We start from the raw sequence: 19,087 nt of genomic DNA, 5'->3' as shown, positions 1-19,087 counted from the left end.
GTGGGTGTACAGTACATGCATAATTGAATGTTTTCTCTATCTGAACATCAGCTCTCAGGTCATTGCATAGTGGAGCCTCAAAGACACAGGGCGATGGTAGACATCTCAGACGCCACAGTCTGTTTATACCGGACCAGATAACATCCAGGGCGATGAGACACCTGAGTCCACAACTGTTCCTCAGCCAATGAGAACAGTGTTGTTCTGACGACATCTGTTATCTTGACTCTGGACAGAGTCTGTATCACAAACCTCTTACGTCATCTCAAACTATGGCGGTTGATTGATGTATGAAACACGGCCTCTACTCTGAACCTTGACAAGTAAGCTGTCGGAGGACGTCTCAATCAGGCCCGAGCAGCCTTTTGGCGAACGCCAAAGCGAGTTTTAGTGCATGCTCTTAAACCACCCAGGCACCGAGTCACACTTCCACTGAGCTTTTGCTCCCTGTCGTTTGGGTTGTCACCTTGGGGCAATATTCCTCCCCCCAAGTCCTTTGTCTCGCTGGGGATATAGCATGCTTTCTTTTGGCAAAAGGGAAAACCAGTCATTGAGGTTAAGGGGGTGAGAGGGACTGTGTGTGTGTGTGTGTGAGTGTTTGAGTGTGTGTGTGTATGTATGAGTGTGTGAGTGAGTGTGTGTGTGTGTGTGTATGTATGAGTGAGTGAGTGAGTGAGTGAGTGTGTGTATGAGTGTGTGTGTGAGTGAGTGAGTGAGTGTGTGTATGAGTGTGTGTGTGTGTGTGTGTGTATGTGTGTGTGTGTATGAGTGTGTGTGACGTGTGTGTGTGTATGAGTGTGTGTGTGTGTATGAGTGTGTGTGTGTATGTGTGTGTGTGTATATGAGTGCGTGTGACTATGTGTGTGTGTGTGTGTGTGTGTGTATGAGTGTGTGTGTGTATGAGTGTGTGTGTGTATGAGTGTGTGTGTGTGTGTGTGTGTGTGTGTGTATGAGTGTGTGTGTGTGTGTGTGTATGTGTGTGTGTGTGTGTATGAGTGTGTGTGTATATGAGTGTGTTTATGAGTGTGTTTGACAATTCCAATGTCGACATTCCAGGCCAGCAGGTGGGTTTCCAGGGCAGGGCCAGTTGCCTTCCTCTCCTTTTCCCCCTGGCACTTTCTGCCTCCCCTAACTCTTTATCCTGCCTCTCTACCCCTCCCTGCCTCCAGTTCCTCTGCATGTGGCTCCCCTGCCTCTTTCTGCCTCAGCCTGTGTCTCTGGATGCTGTCAGTGACAGGGATCATGTGGACTCACGCCAGGGCCATGATGCTGAGTGGTCGGGCCAAGGACTCCAGGCGCTTCAGGGTGTTCATATCATCAGACGATAGGCCCATCCCACTGTCCGACTGGCCCCCCTACACGTGCAGAGAGAGGGAGGGAAATGGGAAAGAGGGATAGAGAGAGAGAGCGAGAGCGATAGAGGGAGAAATAAGGATGAGAGAGAGAAAGAGTCAGAGTCCACCAAAATGGTCTTACATGTCTATTCTTATAGGCCAGATGTTTTACACCCTACTAAAGGGACAGCTCTGTACGCGTGGTTCAGAGAAATCATCATGTTAGCCCAGCAAACCAAAATTGGTTCTGTGAAAGTTCACAGAACATTCATTAGGTCACGGCAAATGTTCTCATAAGGCAAAAACTTTCCAGTCTGCTGATGATCATAGAATGTTTGTATAAAACATTTGCCTGATGTTGCAAGAACATTCCTAGAAAAACATTTAATCTGTTCTTTAAAGGTTCCCAGAATGTTTCTTCAGGTGAATATTTTTTGCAACCTAAAATAAACATTGTAAACTCAGCTTAAAAAGAAATGTCCCTTTTTCAGGACCCTGTCTTTCAAAGATAATTGTAAAAATCCCAAATAAATTCACAGATCTTCATTGTAAAGGGTTTAAACACTGTTCTCATGCTTGTTCAATGAACCATAAACAATTAATGAACATGCACCTGTGGAACGGTCGTTAAGACACTAACAGCTTACAGACAGTAGGCAATTAAGGTCACAGTTATGAAAACTTTGGACATTAAAGAGGCCTTTATACTGACTCTGAAAAACACCAATAGAAAGATGCCCAAGGTCCTTGCTCATCTGCGTGAACGTGCCTTAGGCATGCTGCAAGGAGGCATGAGGACTGCAGATGTTCGTACTGTGAGACGCCTAAGACAGTGCTACAGGGAGACAGGACGGGCAGATGATCGTCCTTGCAGTGGCAGACCACGTGTAACAACACCTGCACAGGATCGGTACATCCGAACATCACACCTGCGGGACAGATACAGGATGGAAACAACAACTGCTCGAGTTACACCAGGAACGCACAATCCCTCCATCAGTGCTCAGACTGTCTGCAATAGGCTGAGAGAGGCTGGACTGAGGGCTTGTAGGCCTTTAAGGCAGGTCCTCACCGGACATCACCGGCAACATCGTCGCCTATGGGCACAAACCCACTGTCGCTGGATCATTCAGGACTGGCAAAAAGTGCTCTTCACTGACGAGTCGCGGTTTTGTCTCACCAGGGGTGGTGGTCGGATTCGCGTTTATTGTCGAAGGAATGAGTGTTACACCGAGGCCTGTACTCTGGAGTGGGATCGATTTGAAGGGTCCGTCATGATCTGGGGCGGTGTGTCACAGCACCATCGGATTGAGCTTGTTGTCATTGCAGGCAATCTCAACACTGTGCGTTACAGGGAAGACATACTCCTCCCTCATGTGGTACCCTTCCTGCAGGCTCATCCTGACATGACCCTCCAGCATGACAATGCCACCAGCCATACTGCTCGTTCTGTGCGTGATTTCCTGCAAGACAGGAATGTCAGTGTTCTGCCATGGTCAGCGAAGAGCCCGGATCTCAATCCCATTGAGCACGTCTGGGACCTGTTGGATCGGAGAGTGAGGGCTAGGGCCATTCCCCCCAGAAATGTCCGGGAACTTGCAGGTGCCTTGGTGGAAGAGTGGGGTAACATCTCACAGCAAGAACTGACAAATCTGGTGGAGTCCATGAGGAGGGGATGCACTGCAGTACTTAATGCAGCTGGTGGCCACACCAGATACTGACTGTTACTTTTGATTTTGACTCCCCCCACCCTTTGTTCAGGGATAGATTACTCCATTTCTGTTAGTCACATGTCTGTGGAACTTGTTCAGTTTATGGCTCAGTTATTAGTTTATGGCTCTGTTATTTACACATGTTAAATTTGCTGAAAATAAACACAGTTAACATTGAGAGGACGTTTCTTTTTTTGCTGAGTTTATAATTATCCACACAACTGGACAGTTTTTTGTGTTTTGGGAACATATCTTTTGTGATGTCCCCACAATGTTTCCACCAGACTCTTCCCACAACCTAATGAAACATTCTGGAAACTTTTAAAGAACAGATAAAATGTGTTCTGGGAACATTCTAGCAACATCAGGTGAATGTGTTATACATCATTGTATAATAATCAGCACGATTTGACCGTTTTTGTGTTATAAGAATATCTACGAATATTCTGGGAACTTTCTGGGAACTTTCACAGAACCAATTTTGGTTTGCTGGGGAAACATTAACACTCGGCTCCCGAGTGGCGCAGCGGTCTAAGGCACTGCATCGCAGTACTAGAGGTGTCACTACAGACCCTGGATCGATTCCAACATTCTTCGAATGTTTTTGGGATGCTATCATGCTAATGTTAGATACAACCCTAACTAGAACTTCATGGGAATCTTAGCTAAATGTTCTGGGAATGTTCCCGGTTTGCTGGGAGGTTTGGGTCACTTGGTGTTCATCGTGTGAGAGTGGGATAGGGGTGATGGGTTAATTCACCTCATGGTTGTCGTTAGAACCGTTCTCCATGGTAACCTCATCAAAGGTCTTCACACTTGCTGGACGGTTCTTAATGTTCCTGAAAGGAAACAATTTCCAAAGTCAGATCCTAATGTAGGAAAAATGTCCCAGCCAGAGGAATCCAAGATTATACAGGCGCCAAAAAGCATAGAAAAAACACAATAATCGGGAACATAATCAATTCAGTCAACAATTACATAGTGTCGGGGGAATTGATCTTTAAAAATAAACCCTATTTTCTTGGCTTTCCAACACAGAGAGAGAATCAAATAACTGCTTAATTCAGCTTAAGGGATAACTGACATTAAAGCATTTTAATACATTCTCAATAAACCCACTCGTAGGACCTATGAAAATACGAGGGTTTAACAAATATTATTTTAAGTGGACATAAATCCTGGTGCAGGGTCTGTGGTTTGGGAGGAAAATCTTCGAAGGGGCCACAATGCTTTGGGCTCCCTCACCATCAGACTGCCAGGGTATATAGTTCTCATCCCAATCTTTATCAGGTCTTTCATTGTCCTCAAGCAGATCTACTTGCACTTCTTTAAGAGTAAGTACCTGACCGGCCAAGCAAAGCATATGTAAAGAAAATGGAGTGTGCGTTGGACAATGTACTGAATAAAGAGTGGGGAAATGATTGGTTGTTATCTTAACACTCAGTTCAGTTAAAATAACACAGCTTTAAAGATAAATTAAAGTTACCATTAAGCAAAGATGCCCATGGAGATATTACATTTCACTGTTTAAATTTCTCCATTAAATGGTATATAATGAACATAGACTTACGGCAGAATTATTCAAATAAGCGCTCTTCAATATGTATACCGCTGAAGCGTTACAGATTGCGTGATAGAAATGTTAAGATCATTTCCCATTGAGCCGACTTATGCAGGGTTTTCCGCGAATGCAGTTTCTGCTAAGGCGGGAACATTGCCTTTAAATTTCAATCACGCTGTAATGCTGAACTTCCACAATGCAGATTGAATACAGCCCTAAATTGCAATACAATAAATGTGAGAACCTTATTCAATACTGTTGTGAGCCACAGGTGTGAGTGTGATCTTGTGTGTTAGGTTGAGGGTAATATCTCTGTTAGGTTGAGGGTAATATAGCTAGCTGGGTAATGCAGTGTACTGACTGGCCAGCTGACAGACTCATCCTTCTTACCAGGTGCTCCCTGAGTCGCGGTAAGAGAGTGGCCTGGTGTTGGTCTCCTCTGACAGGGCCGTGTTGGAGGGGTCTCCCTCCTTAGACAGCAGGGCTGCTATAGGGATGTAATGCTTTCCCTCCTGAATGGACAGAAAGAGGAGAGAACACAACATGTCAGACCAGAGGCCTAGCTTGCAGCTATCATAGACCAGAGGCATAGCTAGCAGCTATCATAGACCATAGGCCTAGCTAGCAGCTATCATAGACCAGAGGCCTAGCTAGCAGCTATCATAGACCATAGGCCTAGCTAGCAGCTATCATGGATAGGCCTAGCTAGCAGCTATCATAGACCAGAGGCCTAGATAACTGCTATCATAGACTAAAGGCCTAGCCAACTGCTATCATAGACGAGAGGCCTAGCTAGCAGCTAGCATAGACCAAAGGCCTAGCTAGCAGTTATCATAGACCAGAGGCCTAGCCAACTGCTATCATAGACGAGAGGCCTAGCTAACAGCTATCATAGACCAGAGGCCTAGCTAGCTGCTATCATAGCATGACGGAAAGCACAGGTGTGTGATAAGCGTGTGAAGCTTAGGGAGATTTGAGCTTGATACTGTTCGTGTGCTTCACAAAAATCCATCCAGGACTAGCAGGGAATGTTGCCAAAGAAACCAAGGTCATGCCTAATAAATCCAATGTGGAATGTCTGAGGAAGGGGTGATGATGCTGGTGGAGACAACATCGCTGACTGGCCTGTAAAGGAATTAGTCTGTATGTAACAGACCTATATTAATGAAAGGGTTTGAAATCCTCCCTGTTCAGCTCTTTTCTGTACTGTCAGGATGGGGTCCCATGAGGTTGGTTTTCAGCGCGAGTGATCTGTTATGTTATAAAGTGTTTTAATTCTGTGGTTTTATTCTGATGGGAGGTCTGGCCTGCTATCATCTCTTTACTATCCCCACCACTGTCTGGTCTCATTTTAGTCCTGTTTGTGTGTGTCTGGGTCAATGAACTATCTGAGTTAATGAACTATCTGGACCTGGGCCCAGTTGCATAAAACATTTTAAGTGTTACCTAAGGGAATTGTTTAATGACGTTGCATAGAGCCCCTCAAATATTTCCTTAGGTAAGGGCATACTTAAGGGGTTTTACGGTAGTTTCAAGGCATGTATGGCAGAAAGAGTATGTGGTTACCATGGATACGGCCTGAAATCGCATGTATTTTGTGAGATGGCCAAATAGTACTTCTACAATCAAGACAGGATAACCAAATTGATTCAGAAGATAATAAAGCATGTTTCTTGTAGGGATTTCTTCTCTCAACTTGTTTATATTACTTTCTACCACGTCAAGCGAATTTACAGAGAAACTAGCTATCTAAGCAGCTACTATAGCTCTGGAGCCATGGGTAGTGCACCTTCCATTGTTTAGCTAAGTAGCTAACTGTTAGCTAACTAGCTAGCTGGTTGATGTTTTCCTTTTGAAACCAGGGAAGAGGAAAGCAAGATTCACCTCCATACTGAATGAAGCACCCTTAACCTTTTCACTTCATTTAGGGGGAAATGCACCTTACAATGTTTTGTGCAACTGACTTAAAGTTAAGGAAACTTTAAGTTAAAATGACAGCTCACTTAGGGTGTTTTATGCAACCGGGCCCTGTGCATTATGTCTGGGAGAGAGGTGAAACTGGGAGAGTGGCTGTAGATATCTGAGGAAGTCTTCCATTCTCTCAGTGACTTTGTTTTAGACTGTCTTTTAAACTCAACGTTCTGGGCATTATAAGGACTTGATGGGAACCTATTGTTTTGTTCACGCTGGGGAAACAGCCAATTTTCCATCAGCACTCACAATCGCTGCTTTCCTTCTCCCTCTCTTGATTCCATCCCTTATTGTCAAAATCTCCCTGTCATTCCATTACTACAAAAGCAGCCCTTTCTTTATTAGCAGTGAAGGAAAGTATATGGCCTATGGCCTATATTATTATTTATTTATTTATTTTACTAGGCAAGTCAGTTAAGAACAAATTCTTATTTTCAATGACGGCCTAGGAACAGTGGCTTAACTGCCTGTTCAGGGGCAGAACGACAGACGTGCTAGACAGTAATAAAAACAAGTTGAGAGAAGAAATCCCTACAAGAAACATGTGTTATTATCTTCTGAATGAATTTGGTTATCCTGTCAGCTCGGGGGTTAGAACTTGCAACCTTCCGGTTACTAGTCAAACGCTCTAACCACTAGGCTACCCTGCCGCCCCACATTTAGATGTGTTCAATCTGGTCATCTTTCAGCTGGTGGTTGGGGCTGGTGATGAGGAGTGAAAGTGGATTTAGTCAGTGTCAGATCACATCTGTAATCCTCCAGACCTTTGAGGACGATCTGTCATTGTTAACGATAAAAAGTGATCCTCCTCATTCCCTGCTGGGTTTGGGATGTTTCTATTGTCATAAATGGCCATTGTGCTCAAGTTCTCCAATGTCAAATCCTCCCCAAATGTACAGCCTCCCTCCCACATATACTACTGCTGCACTAAATTGACCACATTGTGAATACCTTAATACAGAGCTTATGATATTGCGTCATATTAGTATTACTGTTCTTTTTCCTACAGTTTTGAAGTGCGGTTCCTCTTACGCGCCAGCTACTTTTTCAAAGGGAGCCGAGGGGGGATGTTGAGTGTGACTTCCCCTCCAAGTTCCCGTGAGCACCCCCCTGGGCCAGACCCCTTCGCATCATCTACAGTCTGTACTGCTTTACACAGAGGAGCCTGAATAGTTGCAATTTGTGTGAGTCACCATCCAGAACCAGGGACTCATTTCATTGTTAAAAGTGGTTTTGTAAGGACAATGTGGCTCAAGTACTTCACTGGGTTTTAGCTTACCCCGCGGAAGTGGTTTTGAGCTATTTGCCTAAACTTGACTTACTTAAACCCTTTTACTCCGTGAGGAGCATACGTCATCCACAAATGTTCTCCTCCACACTGTTTTGGCTCTTGCCTCAGCTACAGACATTTACTGGTCAGTAGAAAAACAGTACGTCACACAAGCCTTAAGCACTTAGATGAAACAAGGCCCTATCCACAACTCTGCTGACCTCTGATCTCCAGGTCACCTTGAACCTGGTCGTCATCATGTGACACACCTTAACCCTTCATGGGTTCAACCACCTTCACCTAGTCACTCATTTCAGATTAGTGGTACTCTCACGGGTGGAAGGAATGATAGAACAAATCCGTGGGGATCTTACCTGCTGTACGCTGGCCTGTAGCAGGTCTCCTAGTCTCTCCACCAGTTCAGTGAAGGTTGGCCGGTCTCCTGGCTCAGCCTGCCAGCAGTCCAACATGGTCTGGTATCTGAGGGAAAATACACATCATGTCATTATGCTGGCTCGCAAATGCACATTAATAACAAAGACACACTGTGTAGCTATACTGTTGAGCTAAACTCAAATAAATTATGGTAATAACATGATAATCGCAAGTATTCACATCCATATGGGTTGCTAGGCTTGCTTCGCTCTTCAGTGCCTTGAGAAATTTAACCATAAGGCAAACAATACTCAATCTTTTACAATCAGGAGTGTTTTGACATTCATAGAAACCCAATGCTCTCCTCCTCCACCAGACAGGCCCTGTGTGTGTGTGTGTGTGGACGCTGACTGACACGAGAGATGACCTGTAGCTGGCATTCACCCAAATCAACTGTCATCTACAATACTCATATACCAAATATTTCATTTTCCAACGATCATCTGGTCTCTGGGGCTGTATTTCGTTCCCTAGGTCTCGGTGTGAACATTAGGAAACCCCGCCCCTCAGCTCTTTGACGAGCTGTCAGCGTCTCTGCCCATGTGGGAAGACTCAGGGCCGTCATGTGCTGTGTTTTCACTGCAGCAGTGGCCTGTAATAATGGCCGACTCGGACGTGGAGGAATTCAGAGACGGAGCACCGGCCGCTGCTGCTGTTTAAATCAAACCCCATAGCCAGCGTGGTGAACGAGCTCGGCCGGGGTGTTGATGAATCCCTAGCTCGCTTCACACTATGGAGCGCGGCCCCCAAACGCAGAGGCCCTTACGTAAACACAGCCAGGTGCCCATTAGCTCCAATATGTTCCTCTGATTGGCACCAGATTGAGTCAATTTGAGTTTGGAGAAAATTACAGTAAAAAGCAGATGGTCCATTACGCCCTCGATCCTCCCCCATACCCTCGCCTTTTGCCCTCTCCATCTGTGTTTGTATTCAGGACACCTAGACCTTGGCTTGGCGAGACGTCTCCTCTCCCCTCTGTGCGGTGGAGATTGGCTGGAGGAAGCGGCTGGGCTGTGATTCCCATGTTCATGAGTGTCCTTGGCCAGGTGGAGGGACTCGTAACATCCTCAGTGACAGGATGGAAGCCCAGAGTAGACCACCATGGCCCACATGGCCAACAAATCAAGAGGAGGGGATGTAGACAGCATTGTGGACAGCACAATTTCAACCCTGCTTCCTGTCTGCTTCGTAATGGGAAAAAATTGGTTCCACCCCTCTTCTGTCTCTTTAGGGAATACGCTGCCGTGGGGGGCCATTGTGGTGGTACGAATTCCAAAGTCCACTTCTCTCTTCCCTGCAGGAAAGCTGTGGGACGTTGGGAGGTGGACATCCGTTTTTCTTGATTCCTACGTCTTGAGGAGTGTCTTTCACATTCTGATGAGGATGCATCAGATCGGAGCGCCGTTAGGCTGATGGAGGAAGTGGACCTTTCAATCTTCTAAACGGAGGGACACATTCCTGATGAGCCAGTGCAGCAGCAGCAGGGTAGATTTACCACCCCATATCGCCCGGCCCTACGTCCCCTTTCATCATCCATATAACGCGGGGTTGGGGTCAAGGTCAGGGGCTCTGGATCCCAGGCTCCCACACACATGATCAACATCAGGCCTGGGAGGCTCTGAGGAGAAGTGTGGGAGACAGGGGGGTATTACCCCTGTAGAATAGAGTGCGTACCGCTCCCCTGCTTCCCATTTAAACTGATATCAGCAGGTTGTAGTTCATGGTTCCTTGGCATGAGATTAGCAGAGTGTTATCTGCTCTCTCTATCTTAATTCGGTCAATGGAGCACTTTGCTTTGAACCAGAATTGAAAGGATCTTAGAGAGGAGAACTTGGCACCAGTGGGTCTGACTGGATCTACAGAGCTGCTATTTAGTTCTATTCCCAGTCCCCATGCTCTAAGACTCCAGTCTGGGTCATATTTTTGCAGGTCAACTCCAATCACCATCTCCCATGTCTCCGTGATACATCCATTCAATTGGCTGCAGTTGGCACAAGATGTTTGAAACATTCTGGACATCCCGGTGGTAAAGGGTTATAAAACAGAAGTGCAGGATTGATCCTTTCCAAATGAATAAGACAGAGGGAGTTTAACTCCACCACGCTTTGTCACAAAGGAAATCCAAACGCTACGCACAGAGACACACACACACACACACATAGCAGAATGTGAGATAGATTGAGAGCAGTGCTGAGGATGTGAGAGCGAGGGGTCCGTTGGGAGTAGGTTGTAAACTCGCAGGGTTGGGTGCGTTACTTTCTAACTGTAATCCGTTTACAGTTGCTAATTACATGTTCAAAATTGTAATTAGTAACGTCATTTTTGGATGACAAAAGCTCTGTAACATAATCTGATTTCTTTCAGTTACTTTTAGATTACTTTCCCCATAAGAGGCAATATTACCAATTGAAAAACATCTATTGCGGGATACATCAGTGTTAGAGTTTACATTGTTGGCCTTAAATGGATGTTGCATGTTATTTTATGGGTTGGTTATGTAGGCTCCTTCTAACCCATTGCTTTCTACTACAGATAATAATATATTAACTAGGTAATATCTTTACATTAAAATCCAAAGTCTGTCAGATTCACAGTCATTCCAATTAATTTAACACACCTTGATCTTCAAGAATACGAATTGGAAATAAAATAATAAATAACATAATTTGGAGCGTGCTTATATTTCCACTATTTCACACATGTTCAAGTGTGTATTAATGCACATGTGTGAATAGCACTACACAGCTGATTCAAATAATCAAAGCTTGATGATGAGTTGGTTCATTCAAATCAGCTGTGTTATGCTAGGGCAAAAAAATAAAATATGCCCCCAGGGGGGCCCAGGACCGAGTTTGGGAAACCCTGTCATGTAGGACTGATTGGGCTCATTGCTTCAAGTTGAAAAAGAAATGCTGCTCTCATGGAGTGGCATGCTTTGAGCAGTACTGATATCTCAATCATTTGCAGCTGTTGAAATCTATCAAAAGTGTGCGAGTTTGAGCATTTGTCCAGTAGGCCTATGGATATTAAAAAAATGCTATCAGCAAGAATTAGATTGAGCAATAAAAGCCCCACTCGTGGTCTTCTTAAATGAAACTTGTTGTTGACACTGTGGAGCACAATACCACGGAGGAGTTTAGAAGGGAGGAACTCCCTCAAACTTTAATTCCATAGGCTGGGATCCGCACTATGCAGCTGTTGCAAAAGTGCATTTTTTACTGTCTGTCCACTGGTTGCAAAAACAATGATTGATAGGCAGCTTAAACTTCTTGAATTCAACCATTATTGGATTAAAATAGACTTTTGTGAACAGTCATCCACAACAACCACGATTTGCAAGGCGCAAAAAATTGCTAAATGAGAGAGGAGCAGAGTGATCCAGATCTTTGCACTATGTACAGTCGAAGTCAGAAGTTTACATACACTTAGGTTGGAGTCATTAAAACTCGTTTTTCAACCACTCCACAAATTTCTTGTTAACAAACTATAGTTTTGGCAAGTCGGTTAGGACATCTACTTTGTGCATGACACAAGTCATTTTTCCAACAATTGTTTGTTGGAGGTGTACCTGTGGATGTATTTCAAGGCCTACCTTCAAACACAGTGCCCTCTTTGCTTGACATCATGGGAAAATCAAAAGAAATCAGCCAAGAAATTGTAGACCTCCACATGTCTGGTTCATCCTTGGGAGCAATTTCCAAATTTCCAATTTACTAGGATTAAATGTCAGGAATTGTGAAAAACTGAGTTCAAATGTATTTGGCTAAGGTGTATACTTCCGACTTCAAGTGTAGATACTATATCAATAATACGTGATATCTGTATCAGCTACACTCTTTGAAAAAAGGGTTCCAAAAGGGTTCTGCGGCTATCCCCAAAGGAGAATCCTTTTTGGTTCCAGGTAGAACTCTTTTGGGTCCCATGTTGAACCTTCTGTGGAAAGGCTTCTACATGGAACCCCAAAAGAGTTCTACCTAAAACCAAAAGGGTCCTACCTGGAACCAAAAGGGGTTCTTCAAAGGGTTCTCCTGTGGGGACAGTCGAAGGACCCTTTTTGGTTGTAGTGAGCATCTTCTTTTTCTAAGAGTGTACACCATTGCTGTCGTCCTTACCTCCAAGCGTTGTGTAAAGTGTATGTATAATCTTTGGACGCCGACAGCAGTCATAAGACATTAGCCTAAAAAAGACTATTCCTTCTCTTTTCACTCGATTCATCAAACGCATTTTGTGAGTCATCATAGAGGTCTCTCTGACTTGTGGTCACACTTGCTCAGGCGGAACAAACAAAAATGTTTGTCTTTTTCAATTACGATCTTGTCTCATCGCTGCAACTCCCCAACGGGCTCGGGACAGGTCGAGTCATGCATCCGTGACCCGCCAAAACCACGCTCCTTAACACCCGCCCGCCAGCTGCATCACCCGCCAGCTGCATCACCGCTCAACTGACGACCGAAGTCAGCCTGCAGGTGCCCTACCCGCCATAAGGAGTCACTAGAGCATGATGAGCCAAGTAAAGACCCCCCAGAGAGGAGCAGAGTGATCTACTTGTTAACAAACTATAGTTTTGGCAAGTCGGTTAGGACATCTACTTTGTGCATGACACAAGTCATTTTTCTAAGAGATTCCCGGTCTTGGTCAGTTGTGACACAGCCTGGGATTGAACCCGGGTCTGTAGTGCGATGCAGTGCCATATACCACTGTGCCACTCGGGAGGCCAATATTTTCCCTTTTCTCAATGTTGATTTGAATGTCATTGAGAAAACAGAAAGGTGTCATAGGTTCCTTTCTGAATTTAAAAGTAATCCTAGAAGTAATCATCTAGTTTTTCAAAAGTATCTGTAATCTGATTACAATATTTTTGCTGGTAATGTAACAGATTACAGCTGCAGTTAAAAAAAAAAAAACAGTTACATGTAATCCATTACTCCACAACCCTGTAAACTCGGACGTGTGCCATAGCCTGGGACAGTGAGTGAGAGAGCCCCAGGACATAGTCCTCCCTGCTGAGAAGCCACCCAGTCAACTCATAAAGGCAACAACAACCCCAGATCCCCCTGTCCAGTGACCTCATAAAGGCAACAACCCCAGCTCCTCCTGTTCAGTCCACCTCTCTGCTAGACTAACAGCACTGACACCACAGGGGCAGGAGAAACCACCCTAGACTCCCCCAAAGATATTCTGTTTCAGCAGCACCATCCACATCTGCCCTGCGTCTGATCCCCCTTGTGTGGACAAGGGAGGGGAGTCTCCCGACCCTTGCTCTCATTACCCTGTGTCCAGCTACCCCCTGGCCACTCCCCACTCCAACAGTCTTTAATGTGGAGCTCAATTACGACCGCATCGATGTCAGTCCGAAAACGGATCCGCACCTCGCCGCCCACCACACCCCTCGGTTAACTGCCAATCAGCAGCACCTGTCTCCCCTCCACATTCAGAGCTGGATTACCCATGATGCCTATCAAGCCCTGTCACTCATTCAAACGAATGAAGGAGCAGATACAAGGCCTCTTTTCAGCTCCAGTATATCGATATGGGAGGCTTTTCTTTACTGCCCTCTAATGTGTTGCCCTGAGTAAGAGTACCTGGTGGATAATTACCCTCAGGAGAGGTTGGGGGATACGTTGAGAGGACTAGAGGCATGCTTCGTGGTCTTTACAAGTTTCCCGAGCCAAGGGAGCTCGATGCATTATGCACTGCCAAGAGGTGAGAGAGCTTTCTGTCATGGGCCACTCTTCAAACTGCAAGTGTATTCCTTTTTTCTGCCCTGAGTTAGAGGATGAGATTGGGGTTTGTATGTTAAGTAATGGAGTAACAAAGATCGCTTGATCCTTACATTTCAGAGGAGGAGTATTCCGGAGCTCTCATCCTGGTCCCTTCCTTCAGTCTGCAGCAGAAGTCCTCGTCGATGTGTAAGCCGGGATACGGAGAGGCACCTGGGGGGGGGTTATCAGACACTTCAATCTCCCACACAGAGAGGGCCCGGATACTTTACACAGATTAGACAAGAAAGCTTCATAAACAGTCAGTTAAGACTTCAACTGATTGACCTTGAACATGGACAATGTCATGACTCTCCTCTCGACAACAATGATATGATACACTGAATAACATCTAGAGACAGCAATATGATTTAATTGGACTATTGTGGCTGAAGTAAGACTCTTCCTAGAATAATTAGAATTTATGCTGGGCTCAGCCGAAACGAAAACAATAATACACGACTAAGCCAACTTGTATCGAATATCCAATCCAGTTGGGGTTTTGGAAAATATTGCCCACGCCATCTAATCCATGAAAATGTCCAGACTCATGAACCAATATTTTCATGTACCCGACTGACATCCCTGACACAATATCAGATAGCATCGAAAGCTCCAGAGCACTATGTCGGTACGATGTACCATCTACTAGTACGCCATGTTATACTTTCTCTTCATCACGTCAACCGAACACGCTATGTAAATAGGCAGATTACCACGTAACACATGTCTAACACAGAAACCGAAGTGTAGATCAAATCAAATCAAATCAAATTTATTTATATAGCCCTTCGTACATCAGCTGATATCTCAAAGTGCTGTACAGAAACCCAGCCTAAAACCCCAAACAGCAAACAATGCAGGTGTAAAAGCACGGTGGCTAGGAAAAACTCCCTAGATGAAGGTTTGGCACCTAAACTAACAAGACGGTGAAATCCCAAAACACAAGACAAAACTCAAGCTGCTAGACTGTGGGTCACGTTGCGATATATGCAGGTTCCAGCACCATGGGACTGCAGCAAACTTTTGACCTCTAAACACCTATCTGTATCAGATTGCCAGACTTGAGTGTTTGAAAAAAATGTTGCAGTTGTTTTCGTGTCCTAATTTATCTTTCTGAGACCATGTTAACACCACCCAGATGTGTGAGTGAGTGAGTGGTTCTTTGAAGGTATCAGTGTCTGTGGTTCTGTGTGTGTGTGTGGTTCTGACAGAGAAAGATTACGGGAGAGTGAGAGAGAAAGAAAGAGAGCGAGAAAGCAAGAGAGCTAGAAAGAAAAAAAGAGAGAGAGAGAGAAAGAAAAAGAGAGAAAGAGGGAGAGAGAGCAAGAGAGAGAAAGAGAGAGAGATAGAGCAAGAGAGAGAAAGAAAAAGAGAGAGAGAGAGAATGAAAAAGAGAGAAAGAGGGAGAGAGAGCAAGAGAGAGAAAGAAAAAGAGAGAAAGAGAGAGAGATAGAGCAAGAGAGAGAAAGAAAAAGAGAGAAAGAGAGAGAGAGCAAGAGAGAGAAAGAAAAAGAGAGAAAGAGAGAGAGAGAGAAAGAAAAAGAGAGAAAGAGAGAGAGAGAGCAAGAGAGAGAAAGAACGAGTTTTTGAATGCCTAAAATGATTGGCTTCATGGCAGAGGTTGAAGTGTAGATGCCCAATGAATCCAAAAGCCCCGAATCGATGTACTGTTCTTTCCTTACACTTTTGTCACATTTACTCTGAATGTTGTCCTTGCTACCTATAGTGACATTTGAGCATACAATATGTAATGTGGAGTCTTGCTATAGAACAGCTTGGCCGGGTGTGGTGCACGGTGCATAGACAGTCATGGACCGACATACAACGGCATCTTGAAGGTGGCAGTGGTTTCACAGCAGGGGCAAACATTTACATTGATCGGCTGCTTGGTTACACGGCGTTTGCATTGCCAGCTGGGAAGGCAACGGCCGACTTAAATGGAAGGTATTCTTTCTTTTTAATGGCCCTTGCCTGTGATAGAATTCACAGTCCAAGTTCACTAATGTTTTTGCAGGAGCAGCATGAGAATAGTTTTCGCAAGCTGACAATGCACCCCTGTTTGCCCCAGAGGCACACTTACGCAGCAGCAGAAGTCAGCTATGATCCAGTGCATCTGGAGGATCTGCATGGCTGGGGGCACCTTGCCTCGCCTGGCTAGCTGACTGGAGACTAGTCTCCTCGCTGAACCTTGCTGGCTGATGACAGAACGAAACCTCTACCCTCCTTTGGAAGGAATACTGCACGCCGTGTGCAACATTGTAAGATTATGTGTGCAAATAATTATACAGACAATGGTTTTTTTCAAACTATTTTGTGACTATTTGATTAATAACAAACAAATTATAAGCAGCAACATTGGTACTGAGTATCATCATAAAGAGCGTCATAAGAATTCTCTGATAGAAATCTATTACAGGCCAGAAAAGATCAGTGTGCACCAAAGCAGTCTAGGTTTGCAGTTTCATTAACAATCCTAAAACAGTAGTCCTTGTAGACGTGATTCAGGACCTACACAACAGAGGAAATCTGCATTGAATAAGTCTGTATTGTTCCAAATGGCTGTGCACAGATGTTTGTTCATTTCTGCTCATTCATTCTGCTAACGGGGAGGTGAGGTGAGGTATTTGTTTTTGTATTTATTATGGATCACCATTAGTTCCTGCCAAGGCAGTAGCTACTCTTCATGGGTGGGGTCCAGCGAAATGAAGGCAGTTATACCATTTTAAAAACATTACAATACATTCACAACAGATTTCACAACTCATTAGTGTGTTCCCTCAGGCCCCTACTCTACTACCACATATCTACAACACAAAATCCATGTGTACGTGTGTGTATAGTGCGTATGTTATCGTGTGTGTGTATGCATGTGTCTGAGGGACTAGACGGCATGGTGAGTCATTCCTGGTATGTATATTTACCCAGAGAGAAGATCTCCCACATCAGAACTCCAAAGGACCACACATCGCTCTGAGTGGTGTAGATCTTGTCAAAAATGGCCTCTGGCGCCATCCACTTGAGGGGCAGTCTGGCCTGTGAGGGGAGAGATGGAGATAAGAGACGACAGCTCTTTTAAATCAGTATCTCATCTCACCTGTGTGACTGGCTGTCTCATCAATACCATCAATAACCGACCTGTCACATCTGAGGTGAAGCAGAAGGGCTTGTTGAGTAAAGTAGGGTAAATGCCCTCATGGCATAGTACTACCAAACATCCTCAACAACCAAACGTCCTCTAGTCTATGCAGACAGACACGTTTATTACATTTTCAGACAAACAGTGAAATCTGCCCAGAATATCTGCCATTTCCCAGATTTCCTGCATTTATTCAATCCCTCTTTTGTTTTTGCCAAGTCGGTAGTAACAGAACACGTGTTCGTTCTGGTTCTTTTCCATCAAGCTGAGTGTTTTTGAATGCCGCTCTCTCTCACACAACAGGCGATAATCGACGTCAAGTCGTTGGTGCGTTTCATCACGTGGAATTGACTTATTATGTCAGATGAATAGTAGCGCAGCATAGCGTTGTAAAAAAGATCAGATTGCTGTTCATACTTACATCTCCTTTGCGAACGTAGTCTGGGTCTTTGTAGATGTCTCTGGCCAGTCCAAAATCGCATATCTTCACAACATTATTCTCAGACAGTAGGATGTTTCTTGCAGCCAGATCACGATGAATACACTAACAAAATAAGAGAAAACATCCAGTTAGATTAGGATTGACATCGATGCATGACTTTACATGAACGTTTGAGTTATGTGGACATATCTCAAGTTACGATGATTCAGCCTAATGTGATAAAGCATGGCTAAGACTATTTCCTGACCATGTGACCTGATAGGAAACACTCAATGCCCTGTGCATGTCAGCTAAGACAACCATATGGAACAGTCATCAATTGTATTCGGAATGCGAAGTGTTCCATACCTAGGTTAAAGCCTTCTCTCTAATATTGACAACAATGGGTTCACTAATTAGTACCATCCGCTCTCGCAGAGCTTGTGACAAACCTTTAAATCTGAATGAGTTTTAGACTGATTATAGCCAATAGACTCGCAAGGAACATAGTGCAAGGAACATAGTGTTCTATGAATAAAATATGTGAACAAAACAACTTCCCCAGCTGTCAAAATACAACAGCCTTTTATTAAATCTAAAGTCAACTGGACTGAATAAAAGCTTTATAAACTGGTATTAGATTAATACCCAACATGTGTGTCACAAGACTACCTTTAGCAAAGTATTTTGATAGCGTAATTTGCCTGGAGGAGGTGCATACCTTGCGTGAAGCCAGGAACTCCATGCCTTTTGCAACTTGGAAAATGTAGCAAATCAAATCTTCCATTGTCAGCACTCTCTTGTACAGATCCTCTGGCTCTGAGGGTAAAACGGAACATAAAGTGGAAATGAATACAAACTATTTTCATGAACGTGATTTAGTACGGTGTAACACGTACAGTGAGCTCCAAAAGTTTTGGCATGAAATGATATGATACAATGACTATGAGGTTAAAGTGCAGAATGTCAGCTTTTATTTGATGGTATTTTCTTTATCCATATTAGGTGAACCGTTTAGAATTGACAGCACTTTTTGTACATAGTCCCCCATTTTAATGGAGCAAAAGTATTGGGACAAATTCACTTATATGTCTATTAAAGTAGATAAAAGTTAAAATAAAAAATTGAAATATAAAAATAAATAATAAATAAATTGGTTCCACAGTCCTAGCACGCAATTATCACATTTGTCACATCAAGCTTGTGACATTACCATTTTTTATGCATTTGCAGTTTGTTTTGGTTGTGTTTCAGATTATTTTGTGCCCATTGGAAATGAATGGTAAATAATCTATTGTGTCATTTTGAAGTCACTATTATTGTACATAAGAATATACTTCTACATTAATGTGGATGCTACCATTATTACGGATAATCCTGAATGAATCGTGAAAAATGGTGAGTGAGAAAATTACAGAGGCATAAATATCATACCCACCCAAAAATTCTAACCTCCCCTGTTACTGTCATGGTGAGAGGTTAGCA

The 19,087-nt window shown here is 44.1% G+C and overlaps 1 protein-coding gene across 1 annotated transcript in view; it reads right to left on the bottom strand.

The window, feature by feature from the left end:
• Nucleotides 1-19,087, bottom strand: part of LOC115129422 (vascular endothelial growth factor receptor kdr-like) — an 82,386-nt gene that overhangs the window by 9,056 nt on the left and 54,243 nt on the right. Inside the window, exons 22-29 of the mRNA XM_029659749.2 lie at nt 18,324-18,421; nt 17,603-17,725; nt 16,967-17,078; nt 14,117-14,216; nt 8,223-8,328; nt 4,998-5,119; nt 3,807-3,885; nt 1,255-1,355 (exon numbers count right to left, since the gene is read on the bottom strand). Coding sequence (XP_029515609.1) covers nt 1,255-1,355; nt 3,807-3,885; nt 4,998-5,119; nt 8,223-8,328; nt 14,117-14,216; nt 16,967-17,078; nt 17,603-17,725; nt 18,324-18,421 — 841 coding nt within the window. The remainder of the gene's footprint in view (nt 1-1,254; nt 1,356-3,806; nt 3,886-4,997; nt 5,120-8,222; nt 8,329-14,116; nt 14,217-16,966; nt 17,079-17,602; nt 17,726-18,323; nt 18,422-19,087) is intronic.

This window comes from Oncorhynchus nerka, linkage group LG5 (genome assembly GCF_034236695.1).
Source record: "Oncorhynchus nerka isolate Pitt River linkage group LG5, Oner_Uvic_2.0, whole genome shotgun sequence".
NCBI classification, from domain to species: domain Eukaryota; kingdom Metazoa; phylum Chordata; class Actinopteri; order Salmoniformes; family Salmonidae; genus Oncorhynchus; species Oncorhynchus nerka.
The sequence above is the reverse complement of the archived record's forward strand: the minus strand, read 5'-3'. Positions and strand labels throughout refer to the sequence as shown.